The sequence below is a fragment of the Halictus rubicundus genome, chromosome 3 (genome assembly GCF_050948215.1).
Source record: "Halictus rubicundus isolate RS-2024b chromosome 3, iyHalRubi1_principal, whole genome shotgun sequence".
In the NCBI taxonomy this organism is placed as follows: Eukaryota; Metazoa; Arthropoda; class Insecta; order Hymenoptera; family Halictidae; genus Halictus; species Halictus rubicundus.
This window is the reverse complement of record NC_135151.1, coordinates 13,836,504-13,864,291: the sequence shown is the minus strand read 5'-3', so window position 1 is coordinate 13,864,291 and position 27,788 is coordinate 13,836,504. Positions and strand designations below refer to the sequence as shown.

Sequence of the window (27,788 nt, the reverse complement as noted above, 5' to 3'; positions counted from 1 at the left end):
TTTTCCTCGGAAGGAGGTGTTTACTTTCAACCCTCGTGCAGCTGATCTTTGAATTGCAATTTTTCGTGCTGAAATATATAAATTAATTGAATATCGTACAAAGAATTAAGAGCTAGATTTTCTCCAGCATTAAATGTTCAACTGCAATCCAGGTTAATTCTTAAATTTGTAAGCGTCCCAATTTTGGGCATAAATTTCGAGTGCCTCAAGAAACTACAATCCACGAGTACCAGTTGCAATAAGAACTTCGAAGGGAGAACAATAATTTACCAGGATCGGTAACCAAATCCTTTGGCCTCGAATCTCCTCCACGAGCTGTACCAATCTCGAACAAACCAAGCCCGAGCCGGTGCTTTTAATCTGGCCATCGAGCATCGGCGCCAACTGTTCCAATCGCGGCTGAACTCGACGTGGAATAATAACGTCAACACCGCGAGACGTTGGTCGCTACCGATGTCACTGTTCCTCTCGCATTTATTATATTTCCGCGTGGTGGATGTCGGGGTCGATCGTTCTTCCCGACGTTTCCAGCACGGCGAATAGCTCGCAGCGCAGCAGCATCATCTGTTCCGCGGTCGCGGTTTCAGCGTCAATAATTCGTAAAGGCTGCGGGGCAGCCTCTAACCGACTGATTTCACGCATCTGGCGTTTGGTGGTTTAGTCTGGCCTGGTCCTGTGCCGGTTGCGCGCCTAGAGCAACGGACGAAAGACGACCACGGTTACGTTGGAGAGCGTGGGACACCGGTTAGCGTAGAACAAGACGATAGAACGGGAGAGAGACGGAAGTTTCGAGCGAGGAAGATAGAAGGAGGCAGATAGCATGAGAGGAACAGTGTGAGGGGGAAGAGAGAGAGAGAGAGGGAGAAAGAGAGATTTCCTGAGAGAAAGAGAAGGAGAGAACGGGCAGTCCCTGCCTCGCCGTGGTGGTCCCGTGATCAATATTCCTTACCCCCTTTGCCTTGGCTTACCCCTCCGGCGCGGTACGGGTGCCCCTTACCTCGTGAAAACCCTCCTTCTACTACCCTCACCCACATCCTCCCACCTCCCTTCGGGGAGAACCCGGGAGAAACCCCTGAAACCCCTCTCGCACCCTTGTCTTAATTAGGAGTCTGAATCTGCGGCGGACACGCGTATAAGGGTAGGCTGGTGGAGATCGGAGGGAGGCAGCCAGGGGGCCAGCCCAGGAGGGAGGGAGGGTGGGTGGTGGTGTAGGTGGGTGTAGGAGCTAGGGCAAAGCCAGACGAGCGTCGTGTCCGAAACATTATTCGCAACTTTGGTACGATCGCCGCCCGCGTCGCGTCACCGACCCGCTGCACGAGAGACCCTTTTTATTATTCCCCGAAAATAAACACATTTGCGCTTCTTTGCCCTCTTGCGAGCCAGCCTCCAGCCATCGCCGCCCAGCTAGACTTGTCCGTCCCTCGTTCTGGACCAAAGAACTTCGCCTTGCTCTACCAGTAATTAGACCTTGTCCCTGCGAACCGGATTCGCGTCCCTATAGATCAACGTATACTCGAATTTCTGGCCACTTTGTCTTCGCAGATTTTTATTTTTCTCGCTCTGGAAGCATTTTGCTATGGCATAATTCTAGATAGGGATGTTTGGGGTACTTCGTCTCTGACTCATGGTAGAGATAGCTTGCTCACTGCATTTGGCCACGTTTGAAGCGATCCTCGCTTGCGTCATTGACTATTAACCTGACATTTCCACTGTACAAGATTTTTTAAATTTTACACGTATGAAACTGATACAGTTGACCCACACGGTACTCAAATATTTAGTAATTTACTGAATATAAATAGATTGAGTAATGTAAAAGATAATTTGAATAATGATATAGCATTTTCTAATGGCACCTCAGATCCTGATATCCTCCATCAGGTTTACTAGCGTTCATGAATCTGCACTAAAGAATCCTGGGCTCGATCCTGTACTCGTTGCTCAGCAATTCGTACCCAAACGATTTCTCCTGAATTCTTCTCGCATCCCCCAAACTCCACGGTACTAATTTGCCTGGTTAATAATCAACGTCTCTTATTTTCGCCGAAGAGTTTCTTCGTGAAGTAACGATCGAGGGCGAGGCAGCTCGGCCGAACGTCCAGTTCGATGCTCTCGGCTGGATCGAGGGGCTACGCTCGCGATAATGTCAAAATAATTAATTATCGCTCGAGGGTTCGAGAGTTTTGAAGAAGTCGCCGCACGGCCGCGCCAGCCTGATACCGCCTCTCGAATCTTTCGCCCACGAACGTATTTACATGCATGGTACATACTCCACAGAGGTACATAGAGGGTAGGTGGCGGTGAGGTTGAACCGAGAGGATATTGGGGTTAGGCCATTCATTAGATTACGGGAATTCGGTGGTGCCCGTCGAGGAGGGGTCACCGGGGACTCCGGGGAGTGAAAATGCGGGACTGGGTGCACGATCGAGGACCGAAACCCTGCACGCATTAGCTGTCGTTAGAGAACCGGGCTGCCGAAAGCTTGGAAAGATGATTTTACCCGAAATATGATGACTACGCTACCTTAAATAATCCGTTAAAAATATTTTATGCATTTTTGACTGCAGTCAGTAGGTAGAATATAAAACAGTGAAAATATTTACAGACTTTAAAAATACTGCTGCATCATTTTCAGCACAAAAAAAGACACAAACATATGTTTAGCTCCTGTATCTTGCAATCCACGCAGACAATTTTTATTTTGCACAAAAATCGACAGTCTACTAATATTGACACGTGATTCGATATATAGTATACCTGCGATTCTTAATGATTGAATCCAATGCTGTGCATTGTACAATTATTTTTTTAAATCTATAATATTGCGAGAGACCTGTATATCTGTTTATAATGTTTTTGTTCGTCGTTCAACTGAAATGTTTCGAATTCATAATTGAGAACGTCTGGAGAATAAAGGGAACTTTTCCGTTTGTTTCAGAGTCGGCTCTCGCAAGGCGGGACTATCCCCGCCAAATCATGAATAAGGTAAGTGCAGCGACGTTAATCAGACGGGTTGATTAATAATTGGCGAGCAAAAGCGTGGAAATCAGAGCGAGGTTTCTCGGGAGGGGGCACGGGCAACGTGTTTAGCTTCGATACGAGGAAAGTTGCGCGCCACGGTTACCACCAACACGATCGACGATTTGCACCTTCCATCAGCGAGTACAAGCGAGTCAGTTACTAGGGAAGATCGATCCAACACCTTTAATCGGTTTTCATGCAACATGCCACCCCCTCCCCCTCCCCTGTTCATTGCGTGCTCGTACTTTTGCTTGCTATTACTTCGGTGGCTTGTGCCAAGCAATCAACAACGCTTTCATGAGTGAAAATCCACTGATAGAGCCGTAACGGTGCTCGACGACCCATATCCCGGCCGATTATTGAAATCTGCTAGAACAACGGTAGAACACGTATCCGTATGAAATATTTTAGAGGCCTGCGCTGCTCGGTTGTTGCACGCGAACGGGCGAAATTCACAAATAACTCCTTTCCGAATCCTGGAAGACGCTATCAAGGCTTCACGAGTAATCATCCGGATCAATTTATTTATTTAATACTAAACCTACCGAGCCTTAAACGTAACTGACACATGTTGTCTTATGAGAATAACGAGATTGAATTTATTTAGATTTTGCGCGGTTCGTATTAGAATATATGCTCTACTAAATATATTTATTTAATCATTTCCCACGGAAGCAGCTTTATAATTTCCGTAATTGTAAAATAAGAAATCTGGAACCGGTCATTTTGACCGGCGGTGTTTAGTGTTAATCTTCTTGGACTTGTTAAATTTATTTCTAGGTGAAGACAAAGGAGGCTTGTAAAATCCGTTTCGATAAAACATGGAGAACGCTTGCGAAATTCATTTACAGACGCACACTCTGGTAAACAGTAATGTAGACTCGTGAAATTCATTTACTGAAACATGCTCTAATAAACGACAAAGGAGGCTTACGAAGTTCATTTACAGAAGCGTACTCTGTAAAATTCATTCGCTGGAGCGCATTCTACCAAGAGACGGAGGAGGCTACACCGTAGACCTCGGAAGAGTAGCGTTTACAAGAAAAATGTTTTCTCCGTGCGACCTCGTTTTCTGCGGAACATTTATCGCGCAACGAGCTCTCTCGGGGCAACACGCGACCGGTTACGGAGCGAATCGATTCTCGCGTAAACATTCCACATCCACCGGGATCATATATCCAGAAGAAATCACCGGGGCTCCGGGTACGCGATACAACGCCGGGCGTTGCATAAGCAGCAGATTAACAGAAAACTTTACGAGTCCATCGTTTTCGAAGTTGCCGGGGATAACTAAAATCAGAGGGAAAAGTTTTTAACTTCATTGCACGCTTAGAAGTCGGTAACGCTGTAACGTAGGAGCAGACGAGGAGGGGGGTTGGTGGGCGGTGGAGGGAAGAAGGCGGGGGTGTTACATGAAGTCCTTCACGCCAGTATCCGGCGTGTTTGTGTGCGTCGGTTACGCGTATCTGCCCGGGGGAATGTATATGTATAACCCGTGCCTCATTTGTAGGCCCTTTATGCGCCGTCTGCCTTTCCTCATTATGCATTGTACATGAGAAAACTTCCTTGGAATCTCTTTCCCTCTTCGTTCTACCAAGGCCGTCGGCCTCCGCTCCCATTCGACGATGGGTGGTGTTGATCCCTTCGCCCACCCACTCCCCCCTCGCCCCTCCATCTCCTTCAACGTTGCCCCCTTTCGTTCCTCTTCACCACTGTGTGCCCCGGCTGCTGGTAGCTCTGCTTCTTTATAAACTTTTAATGACGGCAAAGCCTAATCGAGAGAACGAGCAAGCATACCCGGCCTCGCCTCGCGAAAGCTATCCGAGAAAATCGACGCTGCTGAATCTCGATTTTCGATACTCCAAGGCGAACGGCCGACAACAGACGCGAACGGAGCCTATGGTGACGTTTCTTCGGATCGTTAATTGCTAGCGTTTAACTTCTCGCGAGATTTTACCTCTTCGTTGGCACCTCGAAACAGCCGGTCGTCTGTAGAATTTCGGACTAGCACTTGTTACCATTTAACTCCAGATAGAAAGATAGAAAACAGAATAGAAAGAAAATGTGTGAATTGTTTATAGAAAACAGGAAGAATGTCAACACTCTTTAAAATTGACATTCCCCCTTTTTCCTATAAACACTATATTTACTTTTTCCTATCTTTCTAGTTGGAGTTAAGATTCGTTAAAATTGAGTTTCTCCACGCTTTCCTATGCACCTACGCGTGTTCTTGCATGACGGGCTATATTGTATTGTGAATGAAAGTTTCGTAAAATCTACAGTAGCATATCAGTAGAACATGTAACATATCTTCACGTTACGCTCCAGAAGCTTGCCCCTGGTTTGTCCGAGGTTAAGGATATTATAATTTTCATGAGACTTTGAAGGTACGTTGAAAAGTGTGCACAACGATGCACTGGTATCGATTAGCGGGTTGTTTTTGATAACGACGCAAACAAAATCGGGTCGTTATTGCTTCCACAGCCTTATAGTAAGGCTTTCTTACCCTCCGTAAATAGGGGACAAGGAGAACGTTAAAACCTACGGCTCCTAAAACACGATTAAACTAACCCTTAGTTATTTCTTCCGTTCGCCCTGGCGCGTACATCCTGCTCCGCCTTTATATACCTCGCTGCTGATCATTGGTTACGACTTTGTTGGGACATCCGAAGGAAGATTCGAAGATGAAAACAGTCCCAGAACGGAATCGGGAAACCAAGGAAGCCTGACACGTTAATTACAACGAATATAAAATTGAATGCACGAGCAGATCGTGCCGAGAACTCGGCAAATTTCGTATTAATACGCGCGAGAGCACCGCGGCCCCGTTAAAGCAGCATTTAAAGGAGCACGGAGGGATGAAGTGTTCCGGGCGCCATTTAGTGGCGGCACTCTTTCATAAAGGACCTTAATAAAAATCCCAATCTAAACAAGCTTAATTTACGTCCGCCACATAATTACCTACCCCCGAGGCACGACCCGGCCAGCTCTCTTTTTCTCCCGTGGCGTTGAACCACTTCTGGTGCACCGCGCGAGGAAAGAGTCCTCGGGGCTGCGGGGCCGTAGAAGGAGGCGCGTGGAGGGCTCTCTGAAAAATCTAAGAGGCTTAAAGCATTAAAAGGGTTATATAACATTCATTAGCAACGGGTCAGCCTTTGTGAAATTTCCCTTGGAAGCGGCTGCACCATCGCCGGACACGCCGCCTTTTGCCATTTTGCGAGCCCTCCGCGCCCCGTTTCTCGCCCTCTTCGCTACTCCAATTCCACTTCGGACGACGTCTCGCTCTTTTCCTCTCGCCGAGAGTCTACCTCCCAGCTCCCAGGGCCATCCTGAGCCCGTCCCTTCGTCTCTGGGGGTGCAGGATGGTCACGTGAGCTGCGTATCGTCCGGCGAGAAGGGGCGGCAGGATAGGAAAGTGCCGGAGAAAGGAGAGGTGGAAAGAGGAGGGTCCGTCTCTGATGAAGATGTCGCACACGCCGGGGACCCTGGGCGAGATTACTCGGGTTAGAACCCGTGGACCCTGGTCAGGGCACATGCTAATTGCTTTATTTGACATCAAGAAATAATGTACTGCCGCGCCACGGCACGGACGACGTCGTGCGGGGACCTCGCGAAAGCTGACCAGAAACCCCTCGCGCCCTCTTCGAGTATACTCCTTCTTGTCCCTTCGTATAAATCTGCTACACCTTCGCCCAAACACTCGTTAAGTCTCTTTAAGTTACCACGATGGGTATTATCGATACCTGGCAGAATGTGTTTCACAGTATTCTATTGGGATTTTTTGGACAACGGATATCGAATCAGGGGAAATGGCTTCGTTATGGCTGATTTCATGTTTCTCGGTTCGTAGAATTGTATTGCAGCTTATGACAGGAGTTCAACATGGATATTAATGGTTGAAGCTTCTGCTGAAGACATACAAAGTTTTTGTTTTAAATATGTCAAATTACATATGGATCTAGATTTTCTTTTCGCATCGATTAGGAATTAAACGACCAAAAAGGAACGTACTTGACAACCATTAACATTACAACCATTAAGAAAACAATTGAATGTGCACGTAGCTCCTGTATCTTCTAATCAATGCAGACAATTTTTATTTTGCATAAAAGCCGCAGAAATCCACAGATAAATTGTGAATAGTGTTGGACGATACACGACGCTGGCAACACTCGTGTTGTTGACACATGTCGAGAATTCACTGTACTCTGTAAAAAAATTACGCATGTAGTATCTTTACCAGCATCAACCAGTAAAATGGCTCAGTGAAGAATAAAATTTTAATATCTGTGCTTGTTTTATTAGCTTCCTTATCGAGTCCCACCTAAAATTTTATTAACAAAATATTGACAGCACATTCTTAAAATTAACTTGTTCAATGTTGATGTATTTCAAAAATACATTTAAAGGATTTGAAGAAGTTAACAGGATCTAGGAGAGTCACAATCGAGAAATGTTATAATATTCTCGGAGCAAATGCTAGAAATGGGACACCGTTATCCCGGCTCCACGTGTCCAGCAAGATCCACAATAAATAAAACCGAAAGTGTTTGCATCTGGAACACATTGGCCAATTCATGGCGTCAGTACGTGATACGCTTGGTCACCGGGAAAGGGTCCATTTACCTCCGGACCTAATAACCTTTAGTTGGTCCAATAACCGTTTCTCGAAGTTACATATGGAGGAATTTGTATTCGAAATCGGGCATATCCAAGGGATGATCGTAGCTTCCAACGCGGGGCACGCGTCTTTCTCGTAAATATGCCCGTTCGGTTTGGTCGAGTAGCCTGTTCGTTCGCCTTTGCAAAAACGGAAGGGGCAGAGAGAGAGAGAGAGAGAGAGAGAGAGGACTTAGGCTCTTCTTGGCCGACAGGGCGTTAGGGTCGGCTTCGACGTCGCCAAGGGTGCATTTCATCTTCGAGAGCGTCAGCTCGGAGACCGATCGGCCGTACGCTCGATGTCGAATCATCCATCTTTTATCGAATCGAACCTGATAGTTGGCCTGATGTTTTTGCGCGCAACTGTTGCCTCGAGAGAGGCTGTGTTCCCTTTCCAGTGACATCTGTGCGCGGATAGTTAGTGTTCAAGCTTAGCTTCGTCGTGGAAAAATCATTTCTGTCATCAGTGGATCGTAAACGTTCAAACAAGTCTCAAACTGCATAGGTTATTTCAGGAAAATCAAAAAATTCTTTTCATTTAGTTCTACTAATGATATAATAGTATTCCGCTAATATGCAAATGTCTTAAATACATAAGGATTCGCAATTACAGAAATTAAGCAACTTGGCTCTATATTGTCGGTGACAAAATTCTTTGTCTTCCTTTAAAAATTAATGTTATTCATAATACAGCTGCTTGAACCAAATTTCATTAGAATTTGTGCGACTCCTTGTGATAAGCTATAACATTGCAGTTTTGATTACAACGACTAAATTACCTTGATTTTGTGGAATTTTTGTACAAGAGAAAAGATATCAAAGTTCAGTGAAATTTTTACAAATTGGAAGTGACTCGAAGATTTTATTAATAGCCACGGACAGAGTAGTGATCTAAAAATTTATGTTTAAGAAGCTTAAATATTTCAAGAAACATGCTTTTCTTGACGAGTATAGTATCTCCGACGATGGGCACTCCCTTTTCTCATGCCAGTTCCGAGTGGCTCGGAATTCTCGCGGAAGCGTCGCGTAAATATTTCATCCCGCGAAAATATAACAAGATTCAAGTGATATATCTTTTATTGGACAGGGCCGGTCAGCTGTCCGCTTCCACGGTCAATTTTTATGATTAAACTTTTCGCCTGTCTCGTGTGTGTGTGTTCGCGCGCGCTTATCCTGTCTCCAAGTTTATTAATATTAACCTGGAACTTATCAGTTCGTCACGTGAAGACGTAAGGAGATTCCGAACTTCTTCTCGTAGACTACGACGATTTAATCCGCCATAAAAATAATATTCGTATATTTTGTTCGTTTTAATATCAAGAGTCCGAGTAATTGTTTATGGAGATCAATTGTACGGGTGTCTGTATTTTAGAGGAAATAAGTGTACTGGGAATTGGATGATCCATCTCTTGTCGAACAGGGGTCGAACATTGGACGTCAGAAGCTTATTTCTATCCGAACTTCTGCCTTCCAAAGCGTCCATCATGCCTGGACAGAACACGTTCCCCTAGGCAAACATTCGTTAATATTCACCTGTGCCGGCCGATACCACCGAGGAGAAAGTTCAACATCGATGGACGTGCTGGGAATTTTGTTAACGATTATTGATGCACGTTAGATGCGACCACGATGCCGGACTGACGTCGTGATAATACGTCATTATTTGTGGGATGTACTTCGACGTTGACGGTCCGACGCTAACAACACGGAATAATATCTCCGTAAAAATTTTAGCTGCCGGTGACATGGAGACGGTAATTCCATCGGCTCGTTCCACCGTCACTATTCATTTCACCTTCACCAGTTATTTTAGCATAACTATCCGCTTTGGCACGTTCTGTTCCTTTACATAGGATTGATTGAATTAACATAATTCTTCCTTCCAAACAAATTTTAGAAACATTAGGTTAACACATGTGTTATTTTGGAAAATAATTTTGTATGGGAATCGTTTGCTTTTGACTTGTAATTCTGTGGAAATTTAATCTTTTACTTTAACAGAATTTATTTAGATAGTTTAATATTACTATTATAATATTATCACTTTAAGTGTCACGTCCCCTAGTAGTGACATTATTTGACCAAATTAAAAAATGAATTTTTGTACTAACTTATTCAGTGTATCAAATTTGGTTAGCATCTGCAACGTATACGAAGGTTGCAACAGTATTAGAATCTTTATTTCATTCAATAAATTACATTGATTTTATTGTGTTCTTAAGGTAGCTGTCCATGATAAGTGTTGAAGAGGACAATGTCTTTCTAGAAAGTACAATGGTTGGTCCGTTTGATCCACCATGCAATCAAATAGAATAATATTAAACAGTCTGCTGGCACGAAGGGGACTCTCTGGCTGAGAATTATTTCAATCTGTGTTGTTGGTATAAAAACGGGAAACCAGAGGATAAATCAGCGGTCCGGGGCCAGCAGGTGCAGCCACCTGAGAGTGCGAAATTTTGTTCAAGAAGACTCAGCAGCCGACCGCGTAGAATATACTGTCGATGCGGTTGAGACGATGACCGTGCCGGGTGACACCGGCGGGAACGGAGAAAACCGGGAAACCATGCGAAGAGAAATAGGGGCGGCAAGGGGCTATTTTTGTGGTTTAGCAGGGAATAATTTAGGGCCGGATAATACGCGGAGCCCATGTAATTTAGCCGCGATACCGACGCCGACGCCGACGCCGACGTCGACGCCCGGCATCGCCCCGTTGGAGAGTGCGTGCTGGTTTTCATACACTCTGCCACGATGGGAGAGGCACGAGCGACGTGTAACCGGGAACCTGGGGGCTCAGGTGTTTCACCGGATAATAGGCGACATCATCCCCACTTCCTCTACCTCCCCCGTGACCTCCCTTCGAACCCCCCAGCCCACCCTTAGCCAGGCAGCGTATCATCGTCAAACCCTGATCGATGTAATATTCACGCTCGATACGCGTCCCAGCTTCTGTAACTTGCGACGCTTGATGCCTGTACACTTTCCCTCGAATCTCATCAGCGTCCCTTTCACGTCTTCTTGAGTAACGTGTACATACTTCGTTCGTTCGCCAAGGGAGAACGGTTTTGTGCCGAGGCATTGTTGCTCGCCGGAGTCTCACCTTGCTGGAAAATCAAACGTAACGCCGCGACGCCACGAGATATTCGCAAAACTTTTAATTAATTTCCCACCTACGGTGATTTGCGCTTTTTGTCCTGCGAACGACTCGCGAACGCTATACCGAGAGGAATGTGTGGTTCGATCAACGTGGAAGCGGATTTCTGTGGGCGGAGAATTTTTAATTTGTCGATTGCCGAGTTAGACAGAGAATGTATCGTAGTGATCGGTCTTTTAACTGTTCTGCATTCCAATATAATTTTCTTTTCTTTGATGTACTATAGAACAAATTAGATTCATTGGCAACGTATATTAATAAATTGTTACCGTGTCCATGTGATACGTTAAACACAGATGCATGATAGATAAACATTTTCTGATTATTTTTGGTAGAAATAAGAGCTAGTTCAATAGTGCTACTATGAACTCAGACATTGGCAAGTAGACTGCTTCTGGTGATTTTTAATAGAAAATATTACAAGAGAATATTAGTGGAGAATGCGACGTTATGAACACAGGCGGCGGTCAGACAAGCAGCGTCTGATTATTTCAGACATAGACCTAATCAAGAAATTACACCGTCGAGGGACTCGGGAAGTGGCGATATTGCGGGATCGCAGTTAATTACGGGCGCGGTCCGCAAACAAAGAAATTAATGAATCATAAAAAGCGGTGAATTTAGGGGATCTGCGTCGGTCCACGGGCGTTTCTTCGTGCTGGAAATCGCCAACGGCCGAGAAATGGCCGGTGCGGCGCGCGAGGCGCGTAAAAACGTCTAAATTGCGCGTAAATAATTATATTTGCATATTCATTGAAAGGTAAATATTTAATGCCGACGTGGCAGAAAGGGGCAGCGTGAAGTGTAACGTATACGCGGAAAGTGAGGTGATAGCGAGCGTGAGAGAGAGTGTCCGGAATATGGGGTAGGCGGGGGTGGTTTTTCGAGAGGACTGGGGTTGTCCCTGGCCAGGGCTGGCCACCGCCCGAGAGAGAGAGACAGAGAAAGAGAGCTAGCGGAAAAGGGGTTGAATATACACCGCGGCTCGACGGAAATTTTAGCTTAATTTTACTTAACTACACCGGGCTACCCGTGGGGCGCCGCTGCAGGGACAAGTGTTATTTTTGTAATTCCGGCCGGCGCTAATGGGAGACCTCGGCTTAACTCCCGGCGACCAACAAAAGAGAGTGTTTACCGCGAGAAGCGAATATACAAATCCGCCAGTGTAAACGACACCACGGTTACCCGGCTGTGAACCGACGCTGATGCCCGGAAACCTCTATCGTTCCAAATTGATTTTTATTAGGGATGGTTTCTTTTCATACTGGGATTATCGAGAGAGTTGAATCGGTTTATTCTGGAATTTCTGTTTTGAGGTTAATGCAAATGTAGAAGGGAACTGCGGATTTTTATGCAAAACAAAAATTGTCCAAGTCGATTGCAAGAACCAGAAGTTAGATGGAAATCCATTTTCTATCTTAGCAATTTTAATCCGATCAATATAATATAACATCATTAAATTCTTCTATAGTCTTCACAGTTTCGTATTTGACCAATCCGTCTTCAGCCGACTATTGAATTTAACCCTTGAACACTCTGTAAACACGTTTCAAACACTATGTAAAATAAATATTTTCTATTTTCGATATTATGGAACGTGACACTCCCCTTAACACTAAACCACGGTCAAAATGACCGGTTTTCCCTTTCACAATCATTGAAATTATAAAAACGTTTTCATAGGAAATTAGTGAATTGACTTCTTTATTTAAGCATACATTATAATGAAAATTGTACAATGTTTAAGTAAATTCAATCATCTATAAGACGTTTCATTTTTATGTGCTTGGTAGGTTCAGTGTTAAATTCTTCTGGAGTTCAGACTGTTTCCTGTTTGATGTGTTCATTCTCGTCGCAAATGCATAATATCATTCACGTCACATTTTCGCGGTGAGACGCGCGTGAATAATTTGTTTGCTTGCAAGGAACTTGGCGTTAACTTTAAATTACGGGTGACGGACACGGGGCAAAAGGTAGCCCCGTTATTAAATCTCCTCCTGGCGGATCTATCTTTATCTGGCCATCGTTCTCCGCGGGATTAACCTTTAACGTTAATTATCTGCCGGGCTCGGGTCTAGGGACGGGTGTACGTGGCTGAGGCGGCATCAAAGAACCGAGTGTTTAGCTGCAATATCTTTCCAGCGGCTGCACATCGGTGACCAGAAAAGGGGGGGGGCGGGGATCCAAAAGAGGGTTGAATGGAGAAGGAGTCGAGGTGGTGATTCGTGGTTGCCGAAGAAACCGGAGAAGCCACCTCTGGCCCTCCTTCAAGAACCGTCTCTCCACCGTCTTTCGCTCTTTCTCCCTTCGCCCCTGGCCGGCTCATTCAAAGTTAGTTGGCCTGATCCGGCAGATGAAATTAAGGAAGTGTGAATACGTCCGCGAGTAATCGATACTGATAAACTTGCCTGGCGAACGCTCTGATTAGCCTGTCTATTCGTAGACGAATAAACGCTGTAATTATCAGCCAGCCGGGAAAGTTTGCGCTGCTTCCAGCTTTTATCATTCTTCAAATATACGTGCACACATTCTAGCAACTAAAAACGAGTCTGTTAGTCAAACTTTGAACATCAGAACTGTTTGATAAAAATGTATTTCTTTTTCTACTAGTTAATAATTAGACTGCGGATTTTATTCATATGTAGCAGAAGTGTGTAAGTAAAATACAGAGCAGTGAAGGTTTCTAAAGAATTTAAGGGTATCGTTGTACTATTTAATTTATTGTAACAATATCATCGAATACTTTCGTTACCCTCACTCCTCCGGGTAATAGACATCACGAGAAGGTAATTAGCGCAGGAAGTATTTTGTTTCTATTTGAGTGATGGGCATTGTCTGTACTTTCTATAGGATAAGAAGAAAATAATAGTTGAAGTTTGACAAAGTATTTCAGGCTGGTACTAACTACAGGGTTGCCAAGACGGATTTGGAAAATATTCAGCTACCTCATAAATTCTGGATCAATAATGCCGTTCGGGTTGATCTATAAAATTCCCGAGTCAACCGTACGAAATTTTTAAATCTCCCCCGGACTATAACCGGCCAGCGGCTTCATATTTCCGCGGAATAAAGTTGATTTACAGGTCCGTAAGCACCGATAAGTTATCCGCGTGCAGAATATACCGGCGCCTTAATGGAACAGTAGTAAGAAAACTGGAAGAAAAATACCCTTATTGAAAGGAATCACCGTGGAGAACTATCAGGAGCGGAGGATATTGCGCGTGCCACTCGGTCGCAGGGTGGTTGGAAACGAAACGACCAGACGAGAGAACCATAAGCAGCCATCTTCGGAGCCCTGTCGTGCTTTAGCCCGATGTCGTAGCCAATATCGCGAGGAGAGGATACAAACGACTCGAAATAGACCTTGAGAATAGATTCGGGACCGATCGCTCGCAGCCAGGGAGAATAAGCCATCGATATAAATTGCTCCATTCACTGACGCCACCGTTCTCGTTCTCCTTCGTCGTCAAACTGAACAAAGAAAGCCACTCGCGAAAAGTTTCGCGCTCGAAAAATAACCTATGCGTCGCGGGATCCTGCGAGGATGAAGAGACCGCTGGGTTTCGAAGGATCAGAGAGGCCCGCGAATTTTTGCCATGGTCGACCGGACGAAATCCTCTGGAGAAATGAAATTTTCAAAAGCACACACCCCCGACACCATCTCTCACGCCTGGAGAGATTGCTTATTTAGTTTCTGGGCGGAATTAACGCGGAAGTTAGATTAGGCGTAGGTCACCTTGGCACGTCACCTCGCTTCGAATAACAATCCCGAAATGGCGGGTCTAATTAGTTTTTTTTTTCGGATCGGATGGGACGGTTCCGACATTATTTCAACTTCTAATCAAAGTGTAAGGGAAAATTTAATACTTCTTATATTGTATAATTGTTATTTTTTGTTGTACAATTGTACCATATTTCAGCCCCCATTCGATAGAATAGAATTATATCTATTGCGAGTATCTGCTCACAAACTATTATATAGGGTGTCCCAAAAAACGGTATACTTCCTTGACAGTGGTGATTCTTGAGGTTATTTACAATAACTTTTTCCGTTGCGAAAATGTCCTCCGCTGCTTTGTTAAAGAGTTATTAACGAAAAACGCGGACCAATCAGAGCACGGCTACAGCGGACAGATTCCGGACCGGCAGCAGGTCCCGCTGAGCGTGGCGTTGGCATTGGCCGAGCCGAAATCCGTCCGCTGTTGCCGCGCCCTGATTGGTCCATGGTGTTTGTTAATAACTCTTTAACAAAGCCGCGGAGAACATTCTCGCAAAGGAAAAAGTTACTTGAAACGACCTTAGGCATCTATTTTCTAGGAAGCATAGCACTTTTGGGACACTCTTTACATTTCAATGAGCACAATGCTCCACCAATTCTATTATTAAGAAATACATCACTTAAGAAGGCCGACTACAGTGATTTCTCTATATATGTCGCCAAGGCCTGTATGATAAACGTCGCGGAATTATCCACACTACGCGGAGTATACCCTGTCAGAGGTCAAGAAGCTCGAGAGGCCTCGAACGCCGAGGAGTGTAAACATAACACGGCTCCGTGTTGCTGGACCCGTGTTGTTGACATATATCGAGAATTCACTGTACTCGCATTAAACGGCTGACTACTGGAACAATTACCCTATACATTTTTGCGATGAATGTATAATATTTTCAGTAATAAATTAACGTACATCCGATGCCAGAAAAATAATTCCAGTAGAATGAGGGAATTGCGGTTTGCGAATGAGTGGGTCGGCTTCGATGATCCTGCGTCGTTAACATCCTCTCGGTCGTTCTCGGGACGATCCTATGGGCAACAATTTCGGGCGAGAAGAACGAGAGAGCAACGAAGGGAAAATGTATTCGAGAGTTTCCAATTTGCGGTTGCGGCTGTTAGAACTGAGAGGGGTGGGGGATCGGTGGTTGGTCCTACAGGGGTGAGAGAGGAGGTTCTCGTAGCGGGAGGTGGCGACGGGTGGTTCGAGGCTCTATTATGGTAATTATATGATAAATACAACAAGGCCTTAGGCGGTGTCTCCTCTCTTTGCTGCGGGTCCCGCCCTCTCTTTCTCCGGGGTTCTCTTTGCCGGCGCGAGACGGGGTCCTCTTCTTCCATCATCGGTGGCAGGAATCTCGCTCTGCTCACGACTCCATCTCGCCTTTCCTCTCTTCAGGGCTGCTTGTCGTTTTCCTCCGCCGTTCTCCCGCGTCTCGTCCCGTTCCTTTCAACCACCTCGGCGTCGTCGTTTCAGCAAGAGGCACCGGCGGTTTCGTTTAAAATACGCCTCCTCTCTTGACGGAATGCAATTAATCTTACTCCCTCTCGATCCTCGCCTTCGCTCATAGAGTCCCGTCTTCCTGAAAGGGATGAGTAACGCGGCTGGAAGAAGTGTTACCGACTTAATGAAGTACGACTTCCGATGCATGGCCGCCCTGCCGACAGTGTAGAGACGGAGGAAGCGAGAAAATGAACGTGGAACGGAGAGGGATGTAAACACACCCGGAGGCGAAAAGAGAAAGGTGCAAAGAGAACGACTCGGCCGGAAGTCCTGACTAAACACCCGTTTTCATTATCACGCTACGTTTACTCGGCACGTCTTTACGGCCAAAGAGGGAGCGAATTAGATAAGTAGGTTACGCTGTTTGCCGGAAAAACGCCTTCGACTCTTTCGCCCAGCTTTCAACTCTGCAATCATTAAATTCGAGGTGCGATTTCCTCAGACACCTGGCACAGTTTAAATAATGCGAAAAGGTACGTACAGTCTTGATATTCCTCCTTTACATATCAAGAAACGAAACATAAGTCGATCTACTACAAGGCTACATATAAAGGGAGATACAGTAAATTCTCGATACATGTCAACAACACTGGTCTTGCCAGCGTCGTATATCGTGCAGGAAACATACCCGAGCCGTGTTATGTTTACACTCCTCGGCGTCCGAAGCCTCTCGAGGTCTGTGGCCCCTCGTTGGGTGTACCTCGCGGTAGTGGGGATAATTCCGCGACGTTTATGATCCAAGCGTTGTAATTCGTTTTTTTTTTTTTTCATAATTTCAAATCACTGTAATTCGTTTTTTTTCATAATTTCTATTCTACCTCGAAAGAAAAACTGCAAGATACATTTCACTCGTGTATCCCCTCAAAACTAGGAATACATCTTAGATCTTCTTTCTAGAAAAAAGGAAATGGATTACAATTACTTCAGCAAGTTCTAAATTACAAACAAAACAGTACAGTTGTTAATTGTGCTTAACCATTGCATGGAAAGTAAGGGTCTTGCTCAGGATATTGTATCGAGTGATACCGATCAGTGAGACGAAAGGATTTGCGAAAAACCGAGTCGGTCATCATTCGGCTGGACGGTCGCCGAGAAAATGGTGAATCCGATAGTGCACAGCACATGCATAATATATGCATGCAGCGCTAACTCTCTTCGGGTTCGACGCGGTTGAACCAGATCCCGGGCAACGTATCGGGCTCTGCACCTCGTTTCCCTTTCTCCCTTCGTTTCTCTTTAACTCGCTTTGCCTCTCGTCGAAGAGATAATCATATTAACCGGGCTATAACTTGTCTATGCATAAGCATAATACCGTGGCGGCGTGGTCCTGGGATCCTGGCCAGGATACGGGGTATATTTTACGCGCTCTGCCCGGCCGCGCACACACCACTATATATACATACACCATCCAGAACACGCCAGCCAGACTCTCTCTCTCTCTCTCTCTCTCTCTCTCTCTCTCTCTCTCTCTCTCCTCTCTCTAGTCGTCGCTGGTTGCCTACCGAAGCTCCGGCAGAAGGGCGAAACCGGGGAGAAGTTGCAACGTACAACGTTAATCAGCCTAATTGAATTAGGCACGCGCGACTGTTGTAATTATGACTATTTATAATGATTCCGCCGCGCGCGCCCGCGGAACCTACCCCTCACGATTCGTCCTCCCCGCGCGACACGCTGAGGAATATTAGTTTACACGCGTCTACGCCGCTGACATTTAACGACGACCATGCTCGGGGATCGAAGGGACATCATAATCTTCATCTTTGTTAACACGTTATTTGATCGAAATTAACACAATGTCACAGCTTTATTTACTCGAAAACAAACATCTACGTTAGAAATGATTGTTTGAACAGATCAAAATAATTAAGAAGCATTTTCTTTGGTAAAACCATCAATGACCTAAAACGTCAACTTGAGCCGTCGAGATCCACTCGATTCAAGGTGCACGTCAGCTGGCATCAATTCCCTCGATCGTAAAAATTGATCTGAAAGTCGTGTAATAAAAAAGGCCGTTATTAATGGCCGCGAGAGCCGCGTCGAAATAAAGCGGAGGGAAAAGGAAATGGAACGAAGGGTTGGTTCGAGAGGAACGGCAAGAGTCGTTGGATTTGTCGCGGCGCGGATCGAAGCCGAATAAATTAGCTCCGCCGCGGGAACGCAGGACGAGATATAAAATTTTGAATATGAATGGACGGTTTTGCATTCGTAATGAGCTCTTATTCCGGAAACAAAGAGCAGCTGACGAGAACATATGTAGATGAAGGTCGGCGCGATGAGCTAGAGGCTTATAATATCGCGACAGGTTCGAAGGATCCACCTGGAGGTCCTAAATCGTTCGTTTTGAGGATCGAATCGTTAAGCAATCAGCTTATCGAAAACCATCGTGGGATCTCCATATTTTCTACCAAATGCATTTCGAACTTTCTGCAGTCTGCTTTTATTCAGAATTGACCCCTCGCACTGTAATTTATTTGCAGGCTATGATGCCTGCAGCATCATTTTCTTAGATTTACAGAGCAATTGTTAACATAGATACTCACATTTTTGTCGCACAATAACTTGATTATTACTGTAATAATTCTTAACGACTGTAACTCGCCATTGTCTCGGTATTCGACATAAAAAGTTCATGACGATTTGATCTCGTAATTAGAATGGGTTAAGAAAATATTTGCAATAATAGAAACAATCGTTTGAAATATTATGATATAGTATCACATAATAAATAATTTTTCTTTCCACTCCTAGACGTTTCTTACGTTCCACAAACGACATAAAATACCAAACAAAATACTGTGTGCCAATTATCAACTCTATATTTCGACATGGGGGGGAGGGGGGTAGTAATGGGGTTATAAAGAGAATCATGTTTTCCCGTAATTTCTCTTATCCTCTTCATTTGCAAATTCCGGAAACAATCGGGCATATATTAGCTATTCGAATCTCTGAATTTTTTTCAAAATTTTCAATTGACGAGGATAAGAGAAATTACGGAAAAACCTGATTTTCTTTGTCACCACATTACTACCCCTCACGTCCACATATAGAGTTGAAAATTGGCACAAAGTATTTTCTTTGGATAAGCTATCGAATGGCCTATTGCAGACTCAATTTAGTTCGGGGGCACTTTTGACCTCCTCATCCAGCTACACAGTAGCCTTATTGGCTACTTTGTGCCAACTGGAGTCTACAACATCTTATTAAGTATTTCGGAGAGTCTACCAAATTTTGTCAAAGTTGTTTGTAGTAGCAATTAGGGGCTTCTTTTAGAGTGACGTGGCGTTGCGATATATGAGGTACTGCGATGATATTAACGATGAAATATAAAGACAGAGGGTACGGAGGCCTATATCAACGCGGTTCCTTGACGCGGCAGAACACGCTTTGCCACGAGATAGAACAGACGGGAAGGGCGAGACCGATATGCGAAGAAACACGAAGGTGAAGAGGGAGGAGAGACCTCTCATCTCGTCTATCCCTTCTGCTAAACTCATCAGCCACCGGTAATTCCATCGATGCTTTAAGCAAAGCCTGCTTAAGAGATGTATCCGTGCTTGGAATCTTACATAGTGACGTTCGCTCGAAATGTAATTTTATTCGGCTGTGTTCAGAATTTGATAGTCGACGTGCGCTCGGGACATCGATGGTTAATGCGTTTTTAATTGAATTCCATTCGGAATGCTATTCCCAATAGAGTGAAGTAAAATCAAGAAGAAAATTGAACGAAATGACACCGATTGATGGCAATATTATTCATGAACTGTTTAGATCAATGTAAATATTAGTTATCAACGAAAATTCTGAAAGACATTTTCGTAAGCTGTGAACACATTAGTTCCAATGTCAATTTATTGTTGAACATCATTTTTGGAAGAAGTATTCCATTCAATGCTAAACTCACCGAGTGCTAAAAGTGAGTTCTTTTGATTTTTGTTGAAATTTTCTACAATGCAATTAATTCAAAAGAAGTACATATTGTAATTTCTGTATAGGACAGGTATGTGTAACAGTCATCGAATATGATTGAGCAGTGATTCATTTTCGCATAAATGGACTAGTCGACGCTTAATACCGTCCCGTTGAATATTCCGTCGAATGGACCTCGATATTGAATTGGCTGCCGCTTAATTGTAACCTTGCTCGTCGCGAGGGTCCCATTCACTTGTAAACGACATTTGCATAATTTTTACATTGGCTGTCCTGTAATCGATTTGAATACCGCCGGTGATATCCACGTCCTTCTTTAATCGATTCGAAACCACGCCGCTTCTGTCCCTCTTTACGCCGATTGTTTTCGTTAGCATTGCTAAGCGATCGTTCCGGCGAGCGAAAATCGATAACAATAATCCGACACGTTTCAATATCGTCGTAATCTCAACATTGCCTCCCCCATTAATAATTTATCCACTCTTGAAACTATAACAGTAATTAATACCGCATCCGTCTTCGTCTGCAAGTCCCAGTAAACAATTCTAGACTGTCCAAACATACGCTTCGCGAATGCATCACTCGCGACTTTCAGGCGTTCGAGTCTCAAAGCCCGTTCTATCCGCGTTTGATCCGCGACGATTCGGAACGACCGTCGCTTTAATTAATATTAAAATTCACGGGGTCCGGGCACTAATTTATACGTTGACACGATCGACGAGCCCGCTCTGTGACGGAACCAGTGAAATACCTACTTTTTCTGTTTCACGTTCCACGGTCAAAGAGGCTTCCAGCCGGTGAAGTCGCGTTTGCTGACCAGCGACCAGCCGGAGAAGGCTTAAAAAATTACTCGGCTGGCGATTAAACGAGTTTCCGAAGTTCTTTCAAGCGACGAGCGTCGAGAATGAGCGAGGGCCGACCGGATAAAGTGTGCGGCGGATGGAGCAGAGAACGGGAGTGGTAGAGAGAGTAAAGGTATAGGGGGGTCGGAGAGGGATTGCAGAGCAGAGGAACATTTTTTCTGTGAAGCCACCGAACGACGTCGCCTGTCGTCTGTTAATTTAATAAAAATTTTCCTTCCTCTTGTATGAGGACGAGGAAAGGAGGAAGAGAGATGTAGAACGGTAAAGGGCGACAGGGGGGTGACAGGGGGTGGCCCGAGGAGGCAGGAGAGAGAGAAGAAGCACGGGGAAAAAGTTGTACACCAATTAACGGATTGAAGTTACCATCAGATGCAGGCCGACTTCGAGAGGCCGCGGCGAGCCGGCTCGTCGAGTCCTCGAAGGGTTGGACTATCGTTAGCGGGGCCGCCACTTAAACGGCGATCTCCTCCGTCGTCGCCGTCGTCGACGGAACGACGAAGTTGAAAAAGCTTGGCCAGTCGACCGGTGGCCCACTCGTGCCACTTCCTCCGTCGATTGCCTTTCGATGCAACCGGCCGTTCCCCGGAGCTGACAGCCACTCACCCTCCAACTACTCTGACCGCTTTGACGAGTTCCTGCGCAAACGGCAGAAGCGAGATCCGGTCGCAAATTAACCAGTCAGCGATTGTTCTGCCCCTGGAAACGGATGCTTGCGCCCGTTCGGGCGTTTATCAATTTTTATGAAGGGGATTATACGTTCCTTGTCTAAAATCGTTTGTCTTCTTGTTGCATAATATTAGGCAGCCTCGGATTTAATCCTTGTGCATCGCTTAGAAAATTCAGACATTTCTATTACGCTGATCTGAGAGTTTCTTCAGCCATGTGAATAGAAGAACATTGCAGGCACACTGCGGATCCTTATGCAAAATGAAAATTGTTGGAATCGATTGCAAGAAACTGTCACCATGTAGACCTTTATTGTCTTCTTCGACAATCTTAATAAATTCAAGATAATATGTTGACATTTTTAAATTCTTTTAATATTTCTACTGTTTCACATCTGTTCAATTCTCGGAATACATTATAGATTTTAACTATGCAACTTTTTCAGAATATAATGATTTACTTGTAGATATACCTAACGTGTCCTAGTGTATCTTTAAGTGTATGGAGAAATGAGATGTACGAATGGACGAATGAAATTGTTCATTGTAAAGCATACGCGTTTCCCATATAAAATCACAGGAGCATATTCTACCGAGTGACAGGAGCGAACATAATTTGAAGACGTGCCTACGTCCTCAAGAACCGTAATATTCGGTCTTACGCGACGACAAGGTGGTTCCGACCGATGACGAAGGATTGCCAAAGAGAAGATGAAACGTGAATGAGGGGGTTGGAAATAGCATCTCGGAGGTTATCTCGGAGTCTAAATGCGTAATGGCTAAGACGATCTTGGATTACTCATCAGCATCGCTCTGGGCGATGTATTTCAAGGCTCTGTGGTGCCAATCGTTTTATCTATGCCACACGTTGCTTCTTTATCTCGCACGCTTAATCTTGCCATTAATTACGCTTGTGGTGGACGAAGATCGTACGTCTGCAACGGAAACGGAAAACCATTTGCGATAAATGATGTTCTCATGAATGTTAACCTTGCTCAAAGTATAAGCACAGATTTTTTTCAATAATATTAGAATGGCCAGAAAATGGCCAGATGGTCTTTTCGAGTTCTACTTTATTAAATTGAAATTAATTAAACTGTTATATACTCCAGTAAATAATACCATCGATGGAATAAAAAGAAATGCATAGGCTTTTTTACCAACCTAATGGTATTGTAATAAGCAGAAGTAACATTAAATAACATTTTGTGCAAGCTCATTTTACAAATGCCTCACTTTCGATTAAAGAGTTGTTAAAATTCTGTAGAAAACAGAGACCAACGAAGCAGAAATTTTAGCTTGTAACGAAAACAGCGATTTCCAGAAAAATTCAGTAGCTCACGAGTGTTATCCGTTGATGCCGAAGACCTCTTCAGCTCCCGATGGTCCGTGATTCCGGTGCTTCATGGTTCGCCACGCGAGTTGAACGGTCGCTTGCGAGTGAGTTCGCAAATACGCTGGAAGCGGTCGAACGGACACGTCATTCATCAAAGTGGAGGAGTGTTTTGGTGAATAAATACGTCGGCGGGACGTATTAAGCGTATACCTGTGGATACGTCGAGATAACGCTGGGACGATTCGTCCGCCGGTCGAATCTGCCATGGGGTGTATGGGGAACTGCGTCCAGCGCGAAGAGATAGAACAGAGAGAGAGAGAGTGAAAGGGAGGGAATGAGAGAGAGGGACTAGTGGAAGGGATGGCTAAACAGAGAAAGTAAGAGAGAAAGCTCGTCGCCGCGAGCCATGCAATGCCGACTGCGAAACAAATGGAATGATCGCGACGGGGGTGGAAATAAAGCGTTCCCGTCGTCCTCCGGTTGTGGCTCACTCACCGAGAACTGACGCAGGGATGGGAAATGGGACAGGGAATAAAACAAAACCGCCCTCGATCTGCAGATTGACGAGCGCTCGACCGGTAAAAACGACAGACCACTTTTCCACCAACCTCGAAGAGTGGACCGACCGTTTTCTGGATTCGCTCTGGCGATTCCGATCCCGAGGAGATTGCCACAATTGATCCTACAGTTTATCCTTCGCTGACCAGTCTCGTGATCGTTAGATGCAAACTGTGTACCATTTCGTGCGTGATCGTCCATTTTCTAAATCAGTTTACCCTTAAATCACGTTTAGAAAAAATATACCAAATGGGATGTAAGTTTTGCTATAAGTCCTGGAGTGTAGATTAGTGTAACTTCAGCTAGAGCCTCTTCTTGTTCGTTATTTTTAATGTATACGAGAGAATGGTGGTACGAAGGTCTATTAGAATTTTCCAACACTTGTAGGGGCAACCACCTGCTCTACCTAAGGTGTACATATTCTCAATGTGTTAATATTTAATAATATTTTGAAAAGTCGCTTTTACCTAAAAAAAATACTGCACAATGTTCAATATTAAACAAAATGCATACAGATTTGATAACAGTTTTCTGTGAGGGACAAGTATGTAAAGAAACTATTGGTTAACAATCCGGAGGCTCTTAGCGTTGTCTGAATCAATTGCAAGAACCAAGAGTGACATGAAAATTGATTTTTACCCGTAACCATTTTATTGCATTGAAAATAATATTGTAATATTCTCAAACTTTTCTAATACATTCACTATTCCATATTTTGCCATGTTTGTTGCGAATGCATAAAAACCGCCATCTACCGATCACACTGATCACTAGACTGTATGTACACATTTCTAAAATAAAAGTGACAAACATTAATGACATCTCTACGCTATGCTCACCGTAAGGCATTTTCTAGTTGGGATATCGAGCTTGCTTGCGTTCCTGATTTTTGTCAAATAAGTCACCAAATTTAGAATTTGCATATAGATGCGCAGTCTACTGTGCACACTTCAATGTCTCTGAGCTATTGCCAAGAATGGTAATGCAAATTCGGAAGCGATGGACATTGTTGCACGGCGGGTACACTCGTCAAACAGAGCTAAGCTGTTAACCTGATCGCGTTCCGAGCGGGTTGACGCGTGTCGGACAGAACGCTCGGCACTCGTTATTCCGGGCCGTTTCTTCGGTCATCACGGATGGAAATATCATCCGTGGCGAGCGGGTCCGGTGCGGGTGAGCTCGTAGGATGAGCCCGTGTGTGCGTAGACAGGTGCGTGCAGGACCTTCAACAGGTGGTCACTCGTAACCGTGAGGGTTGCGGGCACAGGCTAGTGGCTACCCATCCGTCAAGGGCTTTGTGTGCCCTTGCGAGAGAGAGCGGCGTGCGCGGCACCGCCGGTGGTCGGTGTGGCCGGTGTGTGCCCATCGTCCTTGAAAAAAACCGGCCCTTTTTTCCTTTCCACCCCTAGCCACGAACGAAGCGACCCCCGGAAAGCGAGACTCTCACCCCCTCAAGGCCGGTAAGCCACGCTCGATCCTCGTGGCTGTCGCCTCTCGTCGAGTTTCCACCGCCGAAACAATGGCTTCGTTAATTAAGATTTCTTTCTGCAGAGCGGCAATAGCCGTCCCTCTTCGGGCTCTCGCTCTCTGCTTCAATTTTTTTCCTCTCTTCCCTTTCCTCGTCCCAGCAGCTTCCGTTTCGTTCAGCTTTCACCGTGGAAAATCGCCGATTTATTCGGCGAAGCGATCCGATTTTACGCGAGTCGCTTAACGCCGGCCAGCAGCGCGAAACGATCACCGAAATCCGCGTCGCGTGTTCGTTAGAGGTAATTGGAACGATTCTGACGTGGCCGAGCGCCGGAATTTAGATTCAACGGGGATTGATGGCTCTTCATCGTGTCGAGCGCGCGTCATCGATTTTCATGTTACCCTAATCGGATTTTCGGATTGATTAACGCCGCGATTCTCTAGCGAGTCCGCGGAGATCGACGCTGTAAAGCGAATGTGACTATGAAAAATCGCTGCGGAGCCGCCATTGAAAGCCTCGTTCCCTTCGGTTTCATGGATAGAGTGCCCGAGAGATTTACTTGTATCGAACAAATCTGTTTTGACTTTTCTATTTTACTCGTTAGTGACGATATTCAGATATCTGTTTAGAAACATATTTACGTACGAACAGTCTCCTAATTGATGGCGCAATTTAAATCAATAACTTTGTTTATGAATGGGCTAAACGACTTCAGTTTTTCCAATTGACAAATTTCGACGAGATTTTCTGCATAAATATGACTTATACCAATACATAAAACACATTTCTCAAATTTTCATTTTCATTAAATGTTCGAATGAAAGTGCTGTTAAAAGCAACGATTACTATGTTTTTTTCGTAATTCAGAGTAAACGCAATTTTTCCAAAATTTTCATTACACTTCATCTAGTAAACTAATCCATCTAGCTCGGCAGAAAAATTGAACTCGATTGGCCCATTTACAAACAAGTTATTCTGATTTAAAAGTGTACGCCATCAATTATGAGACTGACTGTATATATACAGGTCACGATACTATAGATTCGAACACAATTATATAGTTAGAAGCCTCAGCGAAGATTTAATTCAATTGTTTCACCTCAGTGTGCCAAGGGTTGAACAACAAAATTTCGATTAGAATAGAATTTGTGAAATCAGTACGATGTCAAAATTAACAAAAAAAAAAAAAGATTCCGACCTATAGTTCATCAACGAACAAAAATCGTTTTCTATCAAAACATCAAGACGTTCCACAAGATGGCTTGAACCCTCCAAGCTACCACTTAGTTCTTTCGAACACTATACCGATACCTTCAAAGCAGGGCGGTTCCGGGCTCGATTACCCGTCAAGCCAGGTTGGTCAGAGAACCCGTGGCACCGTTTCAGCCTGTGGGAATCCGTAGAAGCATCCCGAATTTGCGGAGGGGGTGGCATACAGCAGGCGGAAGCCGTACATTTCGAAAACCTGATTCCCGGGCGTTCCAGCGAAGAAAATCGCGGCAGCAACGTCGGATTCGCAGGCGGCTGAGAAGGTGGCTGAATAAGAATCGTGGGAGGGTTGCGTGGGTGGGGTAGGTACTACGGAGAGAGGGATGGAGGAAGGCAGAGATCCGGATTTAAGGCGTCGTCCGTGAAAGCCCTCTGGAGGCGGCGGAGTCTTGGTCGGGGCTAGTTTAAGAGAAAGAGAAAATGGTTGGGGATGGAAAAGCAGGGTGGGAGGAACGACGACAACGACGACGACGTCGACGAGGAGGACGGGCGTGTTGGAGTGTAAGTGCTAAGATCTTGGAGTGCATTAACATGCCCCGGAGGCAAGCTGAGTACAACCCTTCTTACATCCAGATCTCGAACCGAGACCACCGGGGCCCCCCGGGTGACGCTCCCGGCTCCGACGACGAGGAAAGAAGAACGGATACCGTCGAGATTCTCACTTAATTGTATTAAAAATGCTTTATCTCTGGTCGGCCCGGCCGCATCCCCCTCCTCCTCGCCCCATGGAATTCACCAGCTCCGAGATTTTTCTCTCTCCTACCGTTGACGAAGGTTGATTTAATGCCCGCAGACAGCCCGCGATTCCGCTTCCTCGGGCTTTTTCGCTCGCCGCGGGTCCCGCGTAATAGTGCAAACTTTCCGCGGCGGAATTTATGAAAATAGAATTCCTCGCGGGTCACGGTATTTTTTAATACCGCCGCGATCGGCTGGATTTTTCCCTTTTGGACGCCGACAAAGTCATTTAGCAAATTATAATTGCTGCACCCTTCTTCATCCGTAGAAACGGTTTGCAAGTGGTACGAACATGTTACAATACGTAGATGGAGAAATTAAGGCTTCATATCTATCATCCGAATGTAGAAAAAATATACATGAAGTTCGAATAGTAATCGACTGAAGTTATCGAAAGTTATAGCAGAGTTTCAGAACATATACGTGATTGTTCCGACAATATTCTTATTGTATCGGATACTTAAGACTTCATTGTAAATTTAGATACCTTGTAAATAATTTGTGTGTCCAAATACGAATATTGTCTGAATGCGAACGTTGTTTAGGTATGAATACTGCCTAAATCAAACTGCTCTTAAAATTACGATTCAGTCGCGCGAGACTCGCTCGGGTGTTTTTAGTGCTAATTTCTGCGTCTCCCGGGCCGCGAAATATTTTTCCCATGCACGTTGCCAGAACGTCGCGCATAATTATTTAAATGCGAACGTTGAAGCAGTGCAAAATTGTAAGGGTGGCAGCAGGGATTCGTGACGATGCCTGTACCACCACGTTCTTGCGGTGGTGTACGTCTTACATTATTTAGAAGGAGTCGAGGACGAAGATGCCGGGTACCGGCGCATGCTAATCACTCGACCCAGATT

General features: G+C 45.0%; 1 protein-coding gene across 10 annotated transcripts in view; it reads left to right on the top strand.

Moving 5' to 3' along the window:
• Positions 1–27,788, top strand: part of LOC143352728 (uncharacterized) — a 242,042-nt gene that overhangs the window by 151,480 nt on the left and 62,774 nt on the right. For all 10 annotated transcript variants that reach the window (XM_076785462.1, XM_076785460.1, XM_076785467.1 and 7 more), the window contains one exon: positions 2,939–2,985. In XM_076785462.1, coding sequence (XP_076641577.1) covers positions 2,977–2,985 — 9 coding nt within the window. In that variant the 5' untranslated portion in view covers positions 2,939–2,976. The remainder of the gene's footprint in view (positions 1–2,938; positions 2,986–27,788) is intronic.